General features: G+C 42.6%; 2 protein-coding genes across 2 annotated transcripts in view; one reads left to right on the top strand and one right to left on the bottom strand.

Annotated features, from left to right (window-relative positions):
• pdzd8 (PDZ domain containing 8) overlaps positions 1-6,449 on the top strand; it is a 62,318-nt gene extending 55,869 nt beyond the window's left edge. Inside the window, exons 4-5 of the mRNA XM_074675640.1 lie at positions 563-725; positions 819-6,449. Coding sequence (XP_074531741.1) covers positions 563-725; positions 819-3,184 — 2,529 coding nt within the window. The 3' untranslated portion in view covers positions 3,185-6,449. The remainder of the gene's footprint in view (positions 1-562; positions 726-818) is intronic.
• Positions 6,450-14,005: 7,556 nt separating this feature from the next.
• Positions 14,006-18,544, bottom strand: part of slc18a2 (solute carrier family 18 member 2) — a 39,497-nt gene continuing 34,958 nt past the window's right edge. Inside the window, exon 16 of the mRNA XM_074676592.1 lies at positions 14,006-17,456. Coding sequence (XP_074532693.1) covers positions 17,349-17,456 — 108 coding nt within the window. The 3' untranslated portion in view covers positions 14,006-17,348. The remainder of the gene's footprint in view (positions 17,457-18,544) is intronic.

Here is an 18,544-nt window from a genome sequence, read left to right as displayed (position 1 = left end):
CTGGATTTATTCACAAAGCGTCTTAAGCCTTAAGAGAGCTCAGAAGGTGAAAAACTCTTAGGAGGAGTGAGGACTTTAAGAAGCCTAAAAGTAGCTGGTGATACTGATGTCGGACTCTTCCAACGCGCTAAAAATCTACCTTAGTTTTTTGCATTTCTGTCCTTCATTGTGGTGCATCACTGCTGGTTTAGAGAAGAGAGCCGGCAGAGGAACTCACATGCTGGACAAACTGAACTACTTTTATGGTCAAATGCGACTGGAAATGTTGGTAGTGTAGAGATATCACACTGTTTTTAAGACGTGTTTTAGAGACATCTCAATAGGAGGGAGCATCCGCAAAAAATGATCATACATGTGTTCAAGTAATGCAAAAGTTATGGCGTCAAAATCAGCGTTCAAACTAGCCACAAGTTGAGAAAGGTGTAGGTGTTAAGAGAATTTTTTGCTTTGTAATTGAAAAACGGATCATAAACCATTCGACCACGTCTACAATCTCTGGTCACGTTCAGTTGATCTGTGATGAAAATACTGAACCTGATTTTTCTGTTTTGTTGTGCATCAGACGGAGGTCATCAAAGGAACATGTGGCAGCGTGGGGATGACCTTCAGACACGTCCCTGCCACTGAGGGGGATGCTGTGCATGTCAGCATCGAGACAGTCACACCCAACTCCCCTGCAGCCCTGGCAGACCTGCAGAGAGGGGATCGCCTCATCGCCATTGGAGGTTTGTAACATGTCATTGTGTCCATCATGATTTACAGAACTTTTGAGTTATTTCAGGTACCAACACAAACCTGTTCCTGTTTGTCTCCTTCAGGTGTCAAGGTGACATCCTCGGTTCAAGTGCCAAAACTGTTGAAGCAAGCTGGGGAAAGGGTGATAGTTCTGTTTGAGAGACCGGTCCGTCACCAGCAACCCTCTTTTGGAAGTCTGGGAACTCTTCAGGAAGGGTTTGGGCAGCTTGAGGAAACAGGTTTCGTTACCCAGCCAGGGGGTTACGAGGAAGACCCAGCCCCCATCACCACCCTGTCTGACATATCTGACAGCAAAGACATGGACTCTGAGTTTGAGGAGTTAATTGTGGACTCTAAACCTAACCAGACTGGTGGCTCTCTGAGCAGCATCTCAAGCTCCAGCGACATCAAGGAGGATTCATTGCTTACAGTTAACCAAAGCCCAAAAAGAACTGTGGCCAACCTGGCCTCTAAACCCCTTGGTACCATATCACCCATCCTCAACCGCAAGCTAAACCTGGTGGGTCTCCAGTCACCACTTAAACCCCACTCCAAAGAATCACCAAAGCCCTCACCACAGAAGACCAGTACTGATCCAGGGGAGGGTCTGCAACGCCCCAGTGTACCTCCCCCACCTCCTCCCTCTCGACCCCCAGTGCCACCAAGACCTCAGATCAGGTTGACATCAGCTTCGTCAGAGACCAGTCTAGTGGAGGGTGCTGAGACAGTTGCACTAACAAATGCTGCAGTTACATCGACTCCCCCCAGCACCACCACTGCTTCTGAAAAGTCTCCTGAAAAAATCTCTGCAACTGGAGCCATGGAGGACAAGGCTGGCTCTGAGAAAACCTGTGCAAAACAGCTTGAGGCACGGCAGTCCACAAGGCCAGCAGAGCCCAGTGACGAGCTGCCGGTCTCTTCCACTGTGAGCGGCAGCGGCGGCAGCGGCAAGGCCGATCAAGCAAAGGACAAAGCATCAGAGAGCTCCTGCAGCACTCGAGACAGTTTAGAGGATCATTCCCTCTGGGAGTCCCCTGAAACTATGTATCGCAACCAGAACTCACGCTGGCCAAAGGCCTCTGTGGTGTTTGAGGTGGAGAGCAACCATAAGTACCTTAATGTGGCCCTGTGGTGCAAAGATCCCTTTAAGCTAGGTAGTTTGTTGTGCCTGGGTCATGTCAGCCTTCAGCTGGAGCATTTAGCCCTGGAATGTATGGCTACATCTTCAGCAGAGTACCAGAGCACCTTTAGGCTGGGGCCCCCAGAGCCACGGGCCAACGTTAGCCGCACTGCACTGCGCAGCCTCAGCACCCACAAGGGCTTCAATGAGAAGCTGTGTTATGGGGACGTTACTCTGAACTTTTGTTACCTCGCTGAGGGTGAGTTTGAGTATCCTGTGGCAGAAAGGGAGCGGGAGGGAAGTCTCCAGGATGAGGATCTAAGAGAGAGGGAGAGAGACCATATCTCCCCGGCACCACGGGATGATCTGGCTTATGGCGCCATGCAGTTAGTCGAGGTTCGTCACAACTTCCAGGACACCCAGTTCCAGAATCCCACCTGGTGTGAATACTGCAAGAAGAAGGTTTGGACCAAGGCGGCCTCTCAGTGTATGGTCTGCGCTTATGTTTGCCACAAGAAGTGCCAGGACAAGTGCCTTGCTGAGAACCCCTTCTGTGTGGCAGCAACTGAACGCCGCGGAGCTGATCCCGAAGCCAAATCAACCATAAACCGGGCAACCACTGGCCTAACGCGCCACATCATCAATACCAGCTCCCGTCTGCTCAACCTGCGCCAAGTGCCCAAGACTCGGCTGGTGGAGCAGGTGGCTGACGTGGTGCCTGGAGCCGTGGAGCCCTCACCCAAACATACCCCTAACACCTCAGACAATGAAAGCAGTGACACGGAGACCTACACCAGTGGTGCGAGCCCCTCGAAGCAGCCCGCCAGCAGTGGTGGCAGCAGTAAACTCGTACGCAAGGAAGGCGGTTTGGATGACAGTGTGTTCATCGCTGTGAAGGAGATAGGCCGTGACCTGTACCGCGGGCTGCCCACAGACGAACGCTCCCAGAAGCTGGAGTTAATGCTTGACAAGCTGCAGCAGGAGATAGACCAGGAGCTGGAGCACAATAATGCACTTCTACTGGAGGAGAGGGAGGCGACAGATGCACGGCGCAAGGCACTCATTAGTACTGCCCTGGCCAAATCTGGGGAGAGACTCCAGGCCCTCACCCTGCTAATGATCCACTACCGGGCAGGCATTGAGGACCTGGAGTCAGTGGAGAGCACCTCTCCGTCAGAGCAGCAAGGCTTCAAAAGCAAAGCAGAAGGTCCGGAGGAGGAGGCTCTGATGGGAGCGGAGCTGTATGACAGTGACATATGCAGCCCCGTGGAGGTGCAGCTGCTGGATGACATTACCGAGGAGCAGATCTGCGTGGAGGCTCTTCACTGAGCACGACTTGAAAAAGAGAACACGGAGGAACGAGTGCCCTGGGCGTAGCCTCCCAGCTAAAACATGTCCCGTTTGTATCCTGAGGTTGAGTTGTTTCTGAAGTTTGTTCTAGATATCGAGGATTTGGGGTCCAGTGTTTGATGATTCACTCTTTTTGCTTTGTTTCGTTTTCTTTTGTTTGTTTTTAGGTGAAAAAGGGTAAAGGTATTTCCTGCCTAAGGATTCTCTGTAAACCTGTTATTGATATTTTGATTTGCACAATGTAATGCTGTTTCCATGCTCTTGGTTTAAAAGGGAAGCTTGAGAGCCAGACTTTTATCTGCCCTCAGTAGTGCTGCATGTTTATCCTCAGTTTTTTTTTTCTTGTGGCTTCAAGATTACATTGTGAGCTTCTAATTCAGTTTGCTTTCTTGTCTGTAACCGCTTTGCCATGAGGACTGAAAAAGACGAGCACGTGGCTGTGCTTCACTGGTCTGATTTAACTCTAGTGATAAAAAATGTGTTTAATTATTTTCTTTTTTTTCCTGGAACAAGCTGATATGAGGGTGAACATCTTTAGTCTTTACAGTGTGAATAAAACCAGGGAAAATGGGCTGAGACATCTGCCTCAGTGGGACAGACATTGACTCGGCTACAGTCACATATCTTTTGTTTTGAGCACTTTTTTTTGTACTGTGACACATTTGGATTTTAAAGTGAATCCACTTTCTTGCAGAGAGCTCTTTGGGATTTCAGCAGCTGCATAAATATCAGTGAATCTTTATGTTTTGCTTCTTTATTGTGGTTTACTCGTTTGTATTGGTCAGGCCAAAAACAATTGACTATCTTACCCATTTTTTTGCTTCTTTATTGCTCAATCCTGTACCCCCTGTCTGTTTACTTCAAACTTCTTATGCATTTTGGAAAGGCACACTTTGGCGTCTTTGGCTGAGCTCTGAATGAATGTTGCACAGCTTGCAGCTGGATGCTGCTCGCTCAGATTGATGTTCTGATTTTCAAGTGTTAATTTAACTTGTTTGATGTCAGTTTGTGCGTGTATGAAGGTGGTTTTAATGCTTCCAAAAGTTCTGTGATTTAGTGCGCTTTATTTTGGCTTCATCGTTTTTTTTTTTTTTTTCAGACCCCGATGAATGTATGTCCAGCCCTTGCTGTGTGTTTTGTGCATATGCAGCCGATTGGCACTGCCTTCCCCCCTGATTCCTCACATTACATCAATCGTCAGTGTATCCTGTTAGAGTAAGTCCATCATAACCAGTTACAGCTCTGAACTGCTTTGCTGCTCATCTGTTCTACGAGCTCAGAGAGCCATGGGAAAATCATGCAAAGAGGGAAAATTACAGCATGTGAATCAAAAGGAAAAATCTACCCCAACCCAAGCCAACCTCAGTGTGCTCCAGGTGTCGTATTTTCACCCGATTGCTCTTTAGCTGTGCTTCTCAACTGGTCTGGCTTCGGGACCCACCATCACCCTTTTATGACAAACCATGACCCACAACGAGGAAAATGTTCAACCTCAGATTCATTAAACTAGAATATGATAGTTTGAACTTGTGATATTAAAGAATATCACAGTCAGCCAGTTTTGACAGCTTCATTCGTGTATTGTTCATGTGCCAACACCTCGCTGCACAAAAATCAGGAATTTTATCCTCTCCTTGTTAAGAGCAAGATATATGACAACAACCTAAAATGTAAAAGAAAAAAAGGAATAAAAACCAAAAAGATATAACTGATCAATAATAATAAAATAACAAAAGTGCTGAGCCAAAAAAAAAAATGTAATAACTCCCAAAATGTAACAATGCTGAGCCCAAAATGTAACAACTTGTAACATTTCAGGTCAGTTATTGCATTTTGGGTTTTATTACATTTTTATAATTAATACTCTGGCTCAACACTTTGTTACATCATCGACCAGTTAATACATGTCTGGTTTTTGTTACATTTTCTTTATTGCATTTCAGGTTCTTGTTACATTTTGGGTCGTTGTTACAAATTAGGCTCTAACAGTCCCAAATTAAGAAAGTCCACATCCAATGGTTGTTTTCGTTCTGGTGTATCGTCATGCTCAGTTCACACATGAAAGCAATCTTTGTGGTTTATCTTTTATACTGTGAAATGGAGGTTGTTGCGACCCCCTGAAAACAGTTCGACCTTGACCCACTTTTGGGTCGCGACCCACCAGTTGAGAAACACCGCTCTGTAGCATTGCAGGAAACAATGTTTCACAGCATTCTAGTTAGAAGGTGTCATCCATCAAAACTGTGGCGCCAACAAGCACGGGGAGGAAGTGTTCGTGCAGAGTAAAAAACAATTAACAAGCTGGAAGACTGGAAACTAGTTATTAATGAATAAGAAAAGGGACAGTATGGCACATTTGGGCAGCCATCGTGGCTAAACACGTTTTTTGCTGAAGTAAAGAAAAGGATCTCATAAAGTAGTTTGAAACAGACATTACGCCTTTAATCAAACCACACTAACATATAAACTCAAACCTGATTCCTGAACATGTTTTTGTTGGATCTTGAAATATCTGCTCTTGGATGAGGACCCTGTTTCTTTTAACAATCATTCTTACTTGCAGTGTGAAAACCAAAGTGATAGTGATTGCAGAAAATGCATAAGAATGACATCATCCAGGTTGTGGGTAGATTTTTCCTCTCCATGCAGCGCTGCTCTACAAGGACTGTTTAAAGAGTTACCGTCAGACACACTACATGTTCTCTTCTGTTTTTGTGCAATCGATGTGTCGCTCATGTAGATACCGGCTTCCTGGCTGCTAAACCCGTCACTTCCTCTCATTTCTGTACATCCAGATTTTTTGTGCAATATTTTTGTAAAAAAAAAATGAAGCAGATAATCACGAGTGAATCCCCAGTGTCTTTGCCCTCTCTCCTCTGTTCTCCTTCAAAACGTGCAGTCTGTGTGCCCTCATGTCTGGTGGTTACATACCTGCTGGGTTTTGGGGACCAGTGAGAACCTGAGTGGAGTGGACCCCCTCTGTTGGCCTGAGAAGCGCTGCTTTTTGCTGCTGCTGCTGTTGTTATTATTACGATGTGCTCTTCCACAGAACTCATAATCACACGCTTCTGCTCCCACCTCCAACTCCTGAATCTGCACTCACGGTATGAGCGCCCACCACAGCTTTCAGCAGGTCGAGATGGCGTCCTTTTCTTTGTGTGTATGTGAGGGATCTTGTACACAGTTTTTCAGAAGGCCCCTGTGATGAAGCTTTACTGTACATAACCTGAATAAACAAGCTCAAATGAACTCAAAGCTCTGCTGCAGGAGTCCTCATTTCTGATCTCCACATGTGCAGGAATCAAACACAAGATCTGAAACTTCAAGACAAGACATGCAAGACCTTTCAGGACAACAACAGTTATACTTTTTATTTGTTATATTGACCCACACATACAGAAACAAATACTTTATTAATTATTTAAATTAAAAACATTCATGAAGTATTCTTTTTAAGCACACTGGGAATCTTTGTGCTCCAGTTAGAGCCACTGTAAGGAACTGTTTCGCTTTGTGTTGGTTCTGGCGCCCCCTGTGGTCAATGATGGGCATTTAACTTTTGCTGATTTGGTCCAGATAGGCAAAGAAAGTAAGTCATAAAGTCACTGATACTTTACTAAGAGTGTTTCTCCAGCATCCTGTCAATCATTTAGCCTGGCTGTCATCCTTTCACAGCTTCTACAGGCAATAGAAGTTACTGTACAGGAACTTTCAGTCCTGTTTGCTTCGTAGATCATAGACATGATGACTGGTATATTGAAGGGGCAACCTTTCGTATTCTTTTCTCTCAGACTTTATTTCACTTAGTGCCTGCCCTCTTTGGTTTGGATGGGGATGTACATTTTTCTATGACTAATATGAATTCACACAGGACATAAATACTTGTCTGTTAAAGTTTGACGGATTAGCTCTGAGAAGAAAATATGGGGAGTTTAATGACCATGGTCATTGTTCTGTTAAGTTTACAAAAAAACACAACAAAAATTGGTTGAAAAAATTCCCTGAGCATGATACCTCAGGAAGCTAAACTGGTGGCCCTGATGTTTAGCTGAAATACTGCAAAAACCAAAATTAAAGCAAGTGTTTGTCTTGTTTTTAGCAGAAATTATTTTATTTGACTAATTATTAGACACGTTCACCTGGCAAGCCCAGGAAAATGTCTAATTTAAAAATATTAAATAATAAAAAGTGATGCCTGAAATGCTTGTAAAGAGGGAAAAAATGTCAATTTTTTTCCATACCTTGTTGACAGAAACATACAGAGCCTCAGTCAAGACAATCTCAAAAAATAAACTAGAAAAGCACTTTGAGAGCGCAGACCTCCGCCAAACATATTGTGATTATCACCAACACTTAAGTCCTACTTTAATGTTATACTCCCTTTCAGCAGACTGTCTGCTACAATTTGGTGGTAGTTGCAGGTTTGAACGATAATTTGTTTCCTGACAGTGTTGAAAATTATGATGACCTAGTTCATATTTCATATTCTGGATCTTAGTATCCAGAATATTACCAGGATCTAAATCGTACTTTTAAATCTGTCAAAAATTATGGTGACCTTGTCTTGTATTGTTTTGCAAAGCAATCAGACCGTTTATGGTGGAGTTATATACACATATGGTGAAAACGGCCCTATCTCACAATGATAAAGAATCCTTTAGAAAAAAAATACTGGATCCAGATGGTGATCCGGATCACCTCCAAAATTTAATCACTTCTTCCTTATCCCATTTTGAACATTTCCTGAAGATTTCATCAAGATTGAGTTATGTTGTTCACAAACAAACGAACAAACAAACAAACAAACAAACAAACAAACAAACAAACAAACGGATAAAGTCTCCAAAATACATAACCTCCTTGGCGGAGGTAATACATTTTGGCCACAATACAGCTAAACTGTGTGTACAAAATACTAACACATAGCCGTTAAATATCAATTTGTTGCTATGAAATAGGTATAATGTTCGCACATTGTACTACATAATACTAAAAACATTCCTGGACAGCTGGGTAGGCAAATGGAGCGCACCTTCTCTGAGGTCTAAGGTAGAAGCAGTAAGGCCAAAACTACATGATGGAAAGGGACAGTATTATAGATTTTATTTTAGGCAGGGAATGAGCAACAAAGATTCAGAAATGCAAGGACCCATTATAAGAGGCATTTAAACAGGAAACTAAGAGCCAGGTTGTTTTACCGGCAGAGGTACGACTTAGTACACTGGGGTTGATTTCATTGCTGACCAGCTGCAAGTCCCTGGAAAGAATCACAGTTACAGGTGGATGTAAACAGAGCGTAAACAACAGAATGTTTCTTTCAGTAAAGAAGAGAAAATCCTCCTCTCTTTACTGGACCTAAGTTAATGTGGCACAGAGGCTCGTACCACAAACTGAAGCTTTGTGAGATATCCCTGTCCAAAGTTTTTATGGTCTATCTTATACCTCAGGGAAACTGCACTTGATTTGCTTACCCATCTGTACAGGAATGATACATTATTAATCAGTATTTGTGCACATATTATAGCAATGCTGTGGCCACAAATTAGTGAGTTTTCAGTGTTGAAACAGATGATTTCTCAGTAGATTTAACTTTTGTTACTGTTCAAGTAAGCATAACTTAAAATCATTAGATTTTTTCTTTTCTTTTTTTTCTTTTTTCTTTTTTAACAGAAAATAAGACAAACACTTGACAACCCATAGCGTCTATAATGGCTCTGACACTCATCTCACTACTAATTGTTCACTCCCTGGTCCAGTTTCTATGGTGGCCCTGAGGGCCAATGGGAATAAAGATTTTAAAAGTGCAAAATAAATTTCAGAGGCACTAATAAATCTCACGGACAATGTATTTCAAAAAAGAGCAAATACATTTTACAGAACGCAAATTGAAATCACAGATCACAGATTAAATTTCACAGAGAAGCCTCATTACGGTCTCCCTTTTGACACGCAGACCATAGTTTGGTGTGATCTATTTTGTGATTGGTTAAATTTAATTTGTGATGCGTGATTTTGATTTGTGTTCTGTGAAATGTTTTTGTATTTTGTGAAATATATTTGTGGTTTGTGAAATCTCTTAGTACTTCCTAAATTTATTTTGCACTTTTGAAATAATATTCCTATTGGCCTTCAGGGCCACTGTAAGTTTCACTCGATGGCTGGAACAAAACCCATATCACAAGTCACACCTCCCCCCTCAGCCCAAAGACCAGTCCAACAAACCTGAGACCTCCTGTAATTCGTCCCTCACTGTTTTTGCTGACCGTGTTCACGGTGAGTTTTTTCTGTTCCTCATCACCTGCCACAGAGCTGTCACTACAACACATCCTACGCTACAGGAGACTGAGGTGAGTGTTTCACTCTTTGTATACAGTCTCTAAACTCCTTTGTGTTTCATACGCAGGTTTCTCTCAGCAAACACAGCTGGTCCTGCTATGGTACGTACATAAAACACAGACTTGTTGAAGCTCCCCTGAACCTGTGCTGTTGTTGAGCTACAGATGTCCGTGTTTTTAGAAGAGGAGAGGAGAATGTGTGGGCATCTGCAAAGTAATTGAAGCCCAATGTTCAGATGGACAGGCTGATTACAGTGTGTCTGCTCCCACATTTCCCCACCACGGAAACTCATTCTGCTGTCTTCACCCACCAAACCCAGGCAATCAGCGTCAGTGTCTCTGTAACCAAACTGAAAAGCATTCACCTTCTCAGCTGTTTGATGTTTCATGGCACTGAAACATGAGATTCCAGTGTGTGATTTGAGATATCTCAGAAAGAGGAGAAGCATACGTTCAGTTCAGTCAGCGCCAGTGGCGTGGCGTGGAGATTTTTTTTGAGGAAGCCAAGTGAGACAAAGCCTGTTATCTGTATTATTTTTAGGGAGTGGGGTACATAAAAGGCTATGTTGCAGTTTGTATCGCTATTTCATGTAACGGACCTGTTAGAGTGCCCAGAGAGCGCTCGTTTTACTTACTTTGAACACCGACACACGCCCTTTAGCTCTCCCACCCTCAGTCACTCATTCACACATGTACATTGTCCTCTTGACTTAGCTTAAACATCTTATTAATTCATTCAGTGGCCCGGCCACTGAATGTTACTTTGATTAAGAAAAAAGGAAAAACAAAAAACAAACAAACAAACAAAAAAAACAATGATAAGTTAAGGGTGGGCCTGTCGAAAAATGGGTGGACCTGGGACCCTTGGTCCCACCCATATTGCCTCCCCTGCTTCATGCTTCTTCTCTGCTGACGTTCTTTATGGTGATGCTGAATTTTTGTCATTTCAATCATTTCAATAAACGAGTTTCACTTTTTGAAATTTAATACTGAAATAAATTAAATTTTCCATCATATTCAAATTATTGAGTTGTTCTGTATAGGGACAGTCATTCTCTTTAAAGGTGTAAAAAAAAATTAAGGTCGGAGCCAGCTCGTCTAGTCGAAGTAGAGTTGTAATCAGTGAAATGTTTATTAACTCCCACTTGTTCTTCAGTTGAAATCAATTTAAGCTATAATAAATTCAAGTTTAGCAACTATTTCTTGGCATTTTCTCGGCTTTACAAAGAAATTGTGCAGAAAAAAAACCCCTGACTATGAGTTTTTGAAACAGCAGAATGAGTTAGAAAGCTGGGTAACATATTTTTCTTCATCAATCTGCGGGACAGATTGATCACGTGATCTGTCCCGCCAGCTACTACCGGAAACAGCTGATAAAAAGACACGTCACAGCTGTCAGGATGACAGCTTCTGAAGAAGACGGCAGAGTATGTTGAAACATGTCAAGTTAACCATACCTTTTTGTCTTTAAAAAAGAACACTAAAACACTTATGTTCTAAGAAACAAGATGAACCTAATCAGTAAGTCTTCGTTCATGTTTAAAGGTCCCATATTATGCAAAAATCACTTTATAAAGTCTTTTAGTGAAATTTGTGGGTCTTTGGCTTTCCTCCCAGCCCACAAAATTAATAACAAAACCTGTACTTAGTAGTGCTTGTGAATGTAAAATCCTGACCTAAAACGAGCTATTTGGGAATTTGGGGATTTGCCGACGTCAGCGATTCCCTTTTTAGACCAATCAGGAGCAAGTCTGACCTGATTGGTCCACTGAAGCAGATACCCCCCGAACCCCCTCCCCGCCCACTCCCCACCCCGCTGCTCTGCTTTGTTTTTGGCTGTAAACAGCCACATGGTTCCATGCACAAGCTTCCCATCTTGAAAGAAGACAAGACTAAGTGGCTGGAGTTCATTTATCAAGGAAATGTGCCATCTACACTCAGTAAAACTGTGCATGTGTGCGCTAGTCACTTCACGGCCGACTGCTTTTCCAACTTTGGACAGTACAACAGAGGGCTAGTGAATAGACTGGTCCTGAATCCAGGTGCATTACCAACCATCCGCCAACAAACCTCAGACCCTGGAAATGTGTTTTGAATGCTGTGGAGCAGATGTAAGAGCTTTTCCTCAGTGTCCCCCCTGTCTCTGTGTTAGCTTCAGGATGCTAACTTTAGCTGCGGTTAGCCTGTTGTTTTAGCCTGTAATGTTACGGTAAATGAGCTTCGCTGTTTTCTAAACATTGGTCACACGGAGCTTGTGGCGCCGCTCTCAGCGACGCCGCTCTCAGCGACGCCGCTCTCAGCGACGCCGCTCTCAGCGACGCCGCTCTCAGCGACGCCGCTCTCAGCGACGCCGCTCTCAGCGACGCCGCTCTCAGCGACGCCGCTCTCAGCGACGCCGCTCTCAGTGACGCGGAAGAGCGGGGCGGTATCAGCGGTGGCTCATTTACATATGAAGGTCACGCCCACTAAATCAGAGCGTTCTGAATAGAGGGGCTATGAGAGCCTGGAAACAATGCTGCTGTGCTTGATTTATTGGCTTGTTGGACCAAAACATGTTACTACCATTTCATGAAGACATCAATGATCCATATTAAACTGTAGAAAAGGAGCATAATATGGGACCTTTAAGCTTCAGTTGGACGTCAGTGGGCATATTTTCCAAAGATCAGCTCATTCCTTTAGTGTAGACTGCTAACATCAGTTGGAAATGGACAGATCTACAAAATAACGTCTGTCATCATGTAGCCTCCACTTGACATCATCTAACAACAAACGCGACTCAGAGAAAACAGGGTGTCCTGTCATGAACATAAATACTCAGGTGTAAGTAATGAAATAATGATAGCTCAGGGCAGAGACACAGAGAGGAGCAAGATGTCAAAGAAATCCTGTCGCCTCCTTCAGCCGCCAGAGGGGAGATCCATCCAGCTGTCAATCATAACGCAGTGTACTGCAGCTCTAGCTGTCGCTGCTATTTTGGCTCATAATACGGATCAGGAGCTACATGAGTTACATCTACGCAGTGTTGCCAGTATTTACGGCTCACCCCACACGCTACCTGCTGATGTCTAACAGTTTGTCCCGCCTCACATCAAAGATGAGTTCATACCTCAGGTGGATCAGCTAAAACACTCACAACATGAATCTGATGTACCGTCATACCATTCACTGTGCTGCTCCACGAAACAAAATGCTGTTTTTATGGACAAACTGATTCCAGCCTTTCAGCTTTGGGAATGTTAACAAACTACAGTCATTAAATCCTTCATAGAGTTTGAAAGTAAGGCTGCAACTAACGGTTGTTTAAGTAATTGATGACTCTGACGATTATATTTACGATTAATCAATGAATCAGAGAAAAAAAAAGGATGAGAATGCATAATAGTAAAACTTGCAAAACCAAATATGCATTATTTGGTTGATGACTAATCTTTGCGTTGCAGCCCTAGTTGAAATCTATCACAGGTTCAGCATGGACCAGGTCTGATCCAGGCTCCCAACACAAAGCCAAAATTCTTCAAACAACGTCAGTACACCTCTGTCCACTTTGACAGCTGACGAACAAACAAACTGAAACACGTCTTTGCAGCTGTGATCAGATGATTGGGGGGTTTGTGTCTGTAGATATTCCATGAATAAAATTTCTCTCTGCATGAACTGGATCAGAGCAGCCTGTACTGAAAGGTGTCTTTACTTTAAAGAGGGGGTGTTCTGCTTTCTCAAATTTTAAACATGGATCTAAAGTAAAAATGCTGGATGTTCAAACTAAGTGTGTGCTGATTTTCAAACCTCTACATATTCATGAGTTGTAGAGGTTTGCCTGAATCTGTCTTTAAACTCATCAAAACACTCCGCTAAAGACAGCACGAGATCTTCACGACATCTTCGTAAAATCTGCTGAGAGGAGGAGGCCATCGGTACGGATCTCCCAACTGCATCATCACAAGTTGGAAGGGCAGGCCTTGGACACCAAGCTCTGCCCACAGCCCCACCCCCAGCAGGCCTCCAGAGGGCTGGCCAATCAGAAAGAGGGGTTTTGTGGAGTGCGAAGCCTTAAAGAGACAGCGGCAAAAAACGAACCATCTGACAAGTGAAATTTGCAGAAGTGTTTGCAAAAAAAAGATGATCAATAAGAGTTGACGTTTGGCTGTGCTTGTCCTTTTCCACACACACACACACACACACACACACACACACACACACACACACACACACACACACACACACACACACACACACACACACACACACACACACACATACCCCAACTTCCTGTGGGTCCATTACAAGGTCAGAAAAATGAAAATAAAAATGTGATTCCTTTTTTTTCGGTCAGATTTCATTAAAGGTTCTTCAAAAAGGTAATCCAGGCATTAGTATGGATCTTTCTCAGCTAAATACATGAACTTTGCTTACAGGAAGTGTGTTGTCTGTGTATCAGAGGTGATATAAAAAAAAACTAAAACCAATATTTGACCAGTTGAAATAATAATTTATTTAAAAAAACAAACAAAAAAAGACAAAAGCAGCTTTTATTCACGTTTCCCTCTGAATGTAGACTCTGTGTATTAAAATGAATAGTTTGTATTGAATAATATGTGTTTATATTATGTTTAACAATACATTCCTTACAGTCTCTTATCAGCATGCAACGCCAGCCATGACATCACCCAAATATTCCGCTTGCATTTGGTTTATTTGCTCAAACGGAAAGAATTTAACCTTTGTAAACACCTCATTCTGAAAGAAAAGTGCCAATCTGTATTGACATTTAATCGGTTTCACAGGGGTGGAATATTCCTTTCCCCAAACCGATTGAGGTATCATGTATCCACTCAAATGGAAAGTTGTCAGGGCGCGTTCTTTCAGCGCATGCTCAGATATGACGTAAGACGCAACTAGAGACGTTCCTCAACTTTAAAAATGGTGGCGAGTCGTCAGCACTGGACTGCTGCGGAAAGTTTGTTTTTGATCCAAACTTTGAAAGAAATTAACATAATTTCAAGACTGGATGGACGAAAAACTCGCAAAAAAAAATCTGTCATCCTCCATCTTTGATAAATCACGTGTTTCATTACAGCGGCGGATGAAGACCAGAGATTGGAATATTCCTTTCAATGTACACTATTGTTTCCGTAAAAGTCATTCGGAAAGATTCCATTCGGAAAGACGAAAAATTCCTCATGTAACCGTGGCTAGTGAGATTACATCGTTTCTGATCTGGACGTCGACATGATGCAAGAAGCTGATTCGACTCCAGGCCCTGTCTCTATTTCCACTTCTGTTGCTTGAGCCGACCTGGACGAGGAGCGGTTTGTCATGACCACAGACTGTATAATTAATAGGGGTGTAAATCACCAGTTTCATGAAGATACGATACGATATCAATTCCTTGGACAACGATATGATATTTGCCAATATCACAAAGTCTGTCACAATACAATACAATACGATACAATTCAGGGGCCTTCAATCGATTTAAGACGATATAATGTCCTCACTGAACACAATTAGCAACATTTCACCTGAGGCAAGAAAGAAATACAAAACAATTTTGATAGTTTTATTACTGAAATGTGGAACGATGTGCTGACCTTTAGGTATGATAGTTTGTAGAGGATTATAGCCATCTGTATGATCTAATTATGTTTTAAAATTAAAACTGCTTAAATTCAGGTTTTGCCCCCACAATTACCTTATGGGTCTTTCTGTTATACTGTAATGTTTGATTATTATATCAAGTAATGATGCAACACTATAATTAAAAATGACTGATTACATAAACTTTATTATTGACCTCCAACATTTGACCATTTTCTATCAAACCAAAAATGTGAAGCTTTGATTTTAATTAAACCCAAACATTTCTATTGTTCAAAATTAGAACTATCAACTTAACTAACTTAACATTGATAGTTTTTTTTTTTTTACTGTGATGCCTGACAACCACAGTTTGTATGTCAGTGTGATCAGACTTTGTTTCACTGTGTAATAGTCGATGTGGAGGAGGAATGAAACTAAGCTCTCACCGTTTTACTTTTTAACTTTATGAAATTTCATGAATCAGTGGCTACAAAATCAAATTATGAGATAACTCACTGCAGACGTGTGATGATGCACTCCTGTCCTGTGTGCAGCCTGCATCCTCTGCAATCAGGTTGACCGGATCTTACCCGGATACAGGAGAGCTATTTTATGATTGGCCGATATGTCTGGCTCCCTTTTAGCTCTGTGATGCTAACAGCGTCTTGCTACACGTTCGCCTACAGCGGTGTGACTCGGTGGGCGCTAAACAGTACATTTTACAGCAGGAGAAATATCAGGCGTGGCGTGTCAGAGAGTGAAAATGTTCAAATGTGTGTCTCATACACTGAGTGCGTGAGGCTTGAGAGGAAACTTCAGAACAACTTGCGGTTGGCCGGAAATGGACATGGGTGTCCGGTCAGGATTTCAAAATAAAGGCGAACATTAAAGACCACGATGTTGATTGATGTTTTGACTTTCCATCGATGTGATTGGATCATTGCTTAACCAATCGATGTATCGATCTTTATTGGTGGATCATTACACCCCTAATAATTAATGGACGTAGTCTACCTGACGTCACCCGTCTGTTCTTGAAACAGATTTTTGAAGCACATCAGCTGTAGCGGCTATATTGAAAGTAGTGGAGGCTTCAAGTACAGCTATAGGGTGCTCATCAGTCATGTGACCTGAGCTGTGCCTCTGATAGGGCGAGCTCATGATCTTAATATCCTCTGAACTGCCAAGTTAGAACAAAATTCACCCCCTGTACAGTGCGTGCTGATAGTAAAATTAGCGACTCACACAGGAGACATTTTTTGAATATTAATATGTTGATTTCTGCTTTGAAAATAGCTTTTTTGGCTTGGTGTGTTTGTGACTTCCAGTACTTCTGGAGCCAGCCTCAAGCAGACACTCGAGAAACAGCAGATTTTAGCACTTCAGGATTGTCTCATAAACTTATGGATCTTAGTTGAAGTAGTGGTATCTTAGCCTGATTAACAGAGATGGTGGTGCACCTATAGCCTCGTATCTGTCTGTGAACTGTTGTGGCTTTACTTGTGTTTACACTTGTGTTTCAAAAGTGCAAATGCAGGAGGAAACATTGGACATCTCCAGCGGCTCGTCCATGTGGTTTGTTCTGTGTTTCTGAAATGTGTATAATGGCTGCTGTGTGGATGTGGTGACTGGTGTTGCATGCTGATAGGACACACTGCCATCTTCTTTAAGCCTCACAACTGTTTCAGCTTCTCCTCATTGGGCAGAAAATTCTCTGTAAGTTGATTTTGTAACAGTGCTGACAAAGACCATAAACAGGGACCACAAACCCCTCTGAGTTTCAAACAAACAGTACATTACATACCACACAGTTATCCAGTAAAATAGCCACTTGCACACCAAGGTCTGGTAATAATACTCCGGACAGAATCATGGACACACAGCAGATAAACAAACACATGAGTCTAGACAGGTTTGTGTTTCAAATAAACCAGCAAAGCGTGCTTGTAGCTCAGCACCTCCTCCTGTCCAAGAGTTACTCACTTCTCTCTACTGAATAAGGCGGTTGGCTAAAAAAATATCTCTCAAACAATGCACTTGCAACCATAGATCGAGAACAACTTTGGTTTCCCCCAGAACAACCGCTACGAGGACACTGGACAGTGAAGACTGAACGCAGGACATTCACATGGAGATATCTTGGCTGTTTTTCCCCCTCTGTGTTCCTTTTTTTGTACAACAAAATATATCCTCTGAAGGGTTACCCTGCATGGCTGGTGGTTCTGTTAATCATAATCGTCGTACTCTGGGTCCATGTCTTCACCCTGGTAGTACGTCCCCTGAGCCGAGTAGGACCTGGTCTTCATGGAGCAGTTGGTGTCCATCAAAATGGCCTGAAAAGAAAGTGTTGAAAAAGATAAATGCAGATATTTTCAAAGTCCCAAAGTCTAAGGTCAGACCACTCTTCATTCACGCGAATACATGTTAAAGAGGAAAAGAGGTCAGTGTGTTTGTTTCCACATTTAACCCCTTGATGCCTGTTGTCTCAAATTTGGGACATACCCTGTCAGGTCTTGATGCAGGTGAAATGACCTTTGTATCTCATTATTACCTATTGATTCATCTTCTACACAAACCAGAGATGGTATCAGATCCACTTTGTCACTTTACATTGGTCAGGGGATGAACTTCTCATGTCTATATATATAATATAACTTAGTTATAACTATTTTGTGTACTATAATCAAATTTACAATCTACACTTAATCTAACATCTGTAAGAGTGCTAGATGCCGCCCTGTTGGCTATGGTTGCCTTTTGCAGCAGCTCTCTCTTCTCTGTTCGTTTCTTGTGATTTTTTTTGTCTCTTTCTTTGTATTTGGAGTGGATCATTACTTTGTATGGTTCATTGTTGGTCATGGACACCAAACTTTTTGTGGCTTCAGTGATGTTTTTACTACTTTTTCTCCTGTGTTTGTCTGGAGATCCTATATGTAACCATGGCTGCATTGTTTACATGTGAACTTAGCTCATATCAATGCTAACTGGTGTAAGGCCTGATGTCGTCCCACAAGGTGAGGAGAAGGAGGTGAGGACGACGTGCTGGTTCTCGGGTGAGAGCTAAGAAATGACGACATGGACCTGTCCTTCCATTCATCGTTATTGCGAACATAAGATCTATCTCCAATAAGATGGACGAGCTAGCCGTGCTAACCCAGCAACAGAGGAAATACCAGAGGGCAGAGTAGCATCATGCTATTCACACACATGGCTAACGGAGCTGACATCAGACACAGGCGCCGTGTTGGAAGAGCTTCACCTGCTGTGAGCTGGCTGAACTGGGGGATGATGGACAAGCTGTCATCATCTATTTTCTTGTGGACCTTTTTGCACTTTCTATACACTTTCTTACTTTTGTTTTCTTGATTGCTGCTGTGACTTTAATTCCGTTGTACTTGTTACAGTGACAATACAGTTCTAT

The sequence above is a fragment of the Halichoeres trimaculatus genome, unplaced genomic scaffold (genome assembly GCF_033239565.1).
Source record: "Halichoeres trimaculatus isolate MK-OKI-2021-1 unplaced genomic scaffold, fHalTri1.1 fHalTri1_scaffold_8, whole genome shotgun sequence".
Taxonomy (NCBI): Eukaryota; Metazoa; Chordata; class Actinopteri; order Labriformes; family Labridae; genus Halichoeres; species Halichoeres trimaculatus.
Note: the sequence above shows the minus strand (reverse complement) of the source record. Positions and strands in the feature narration are given on the sequence as shown.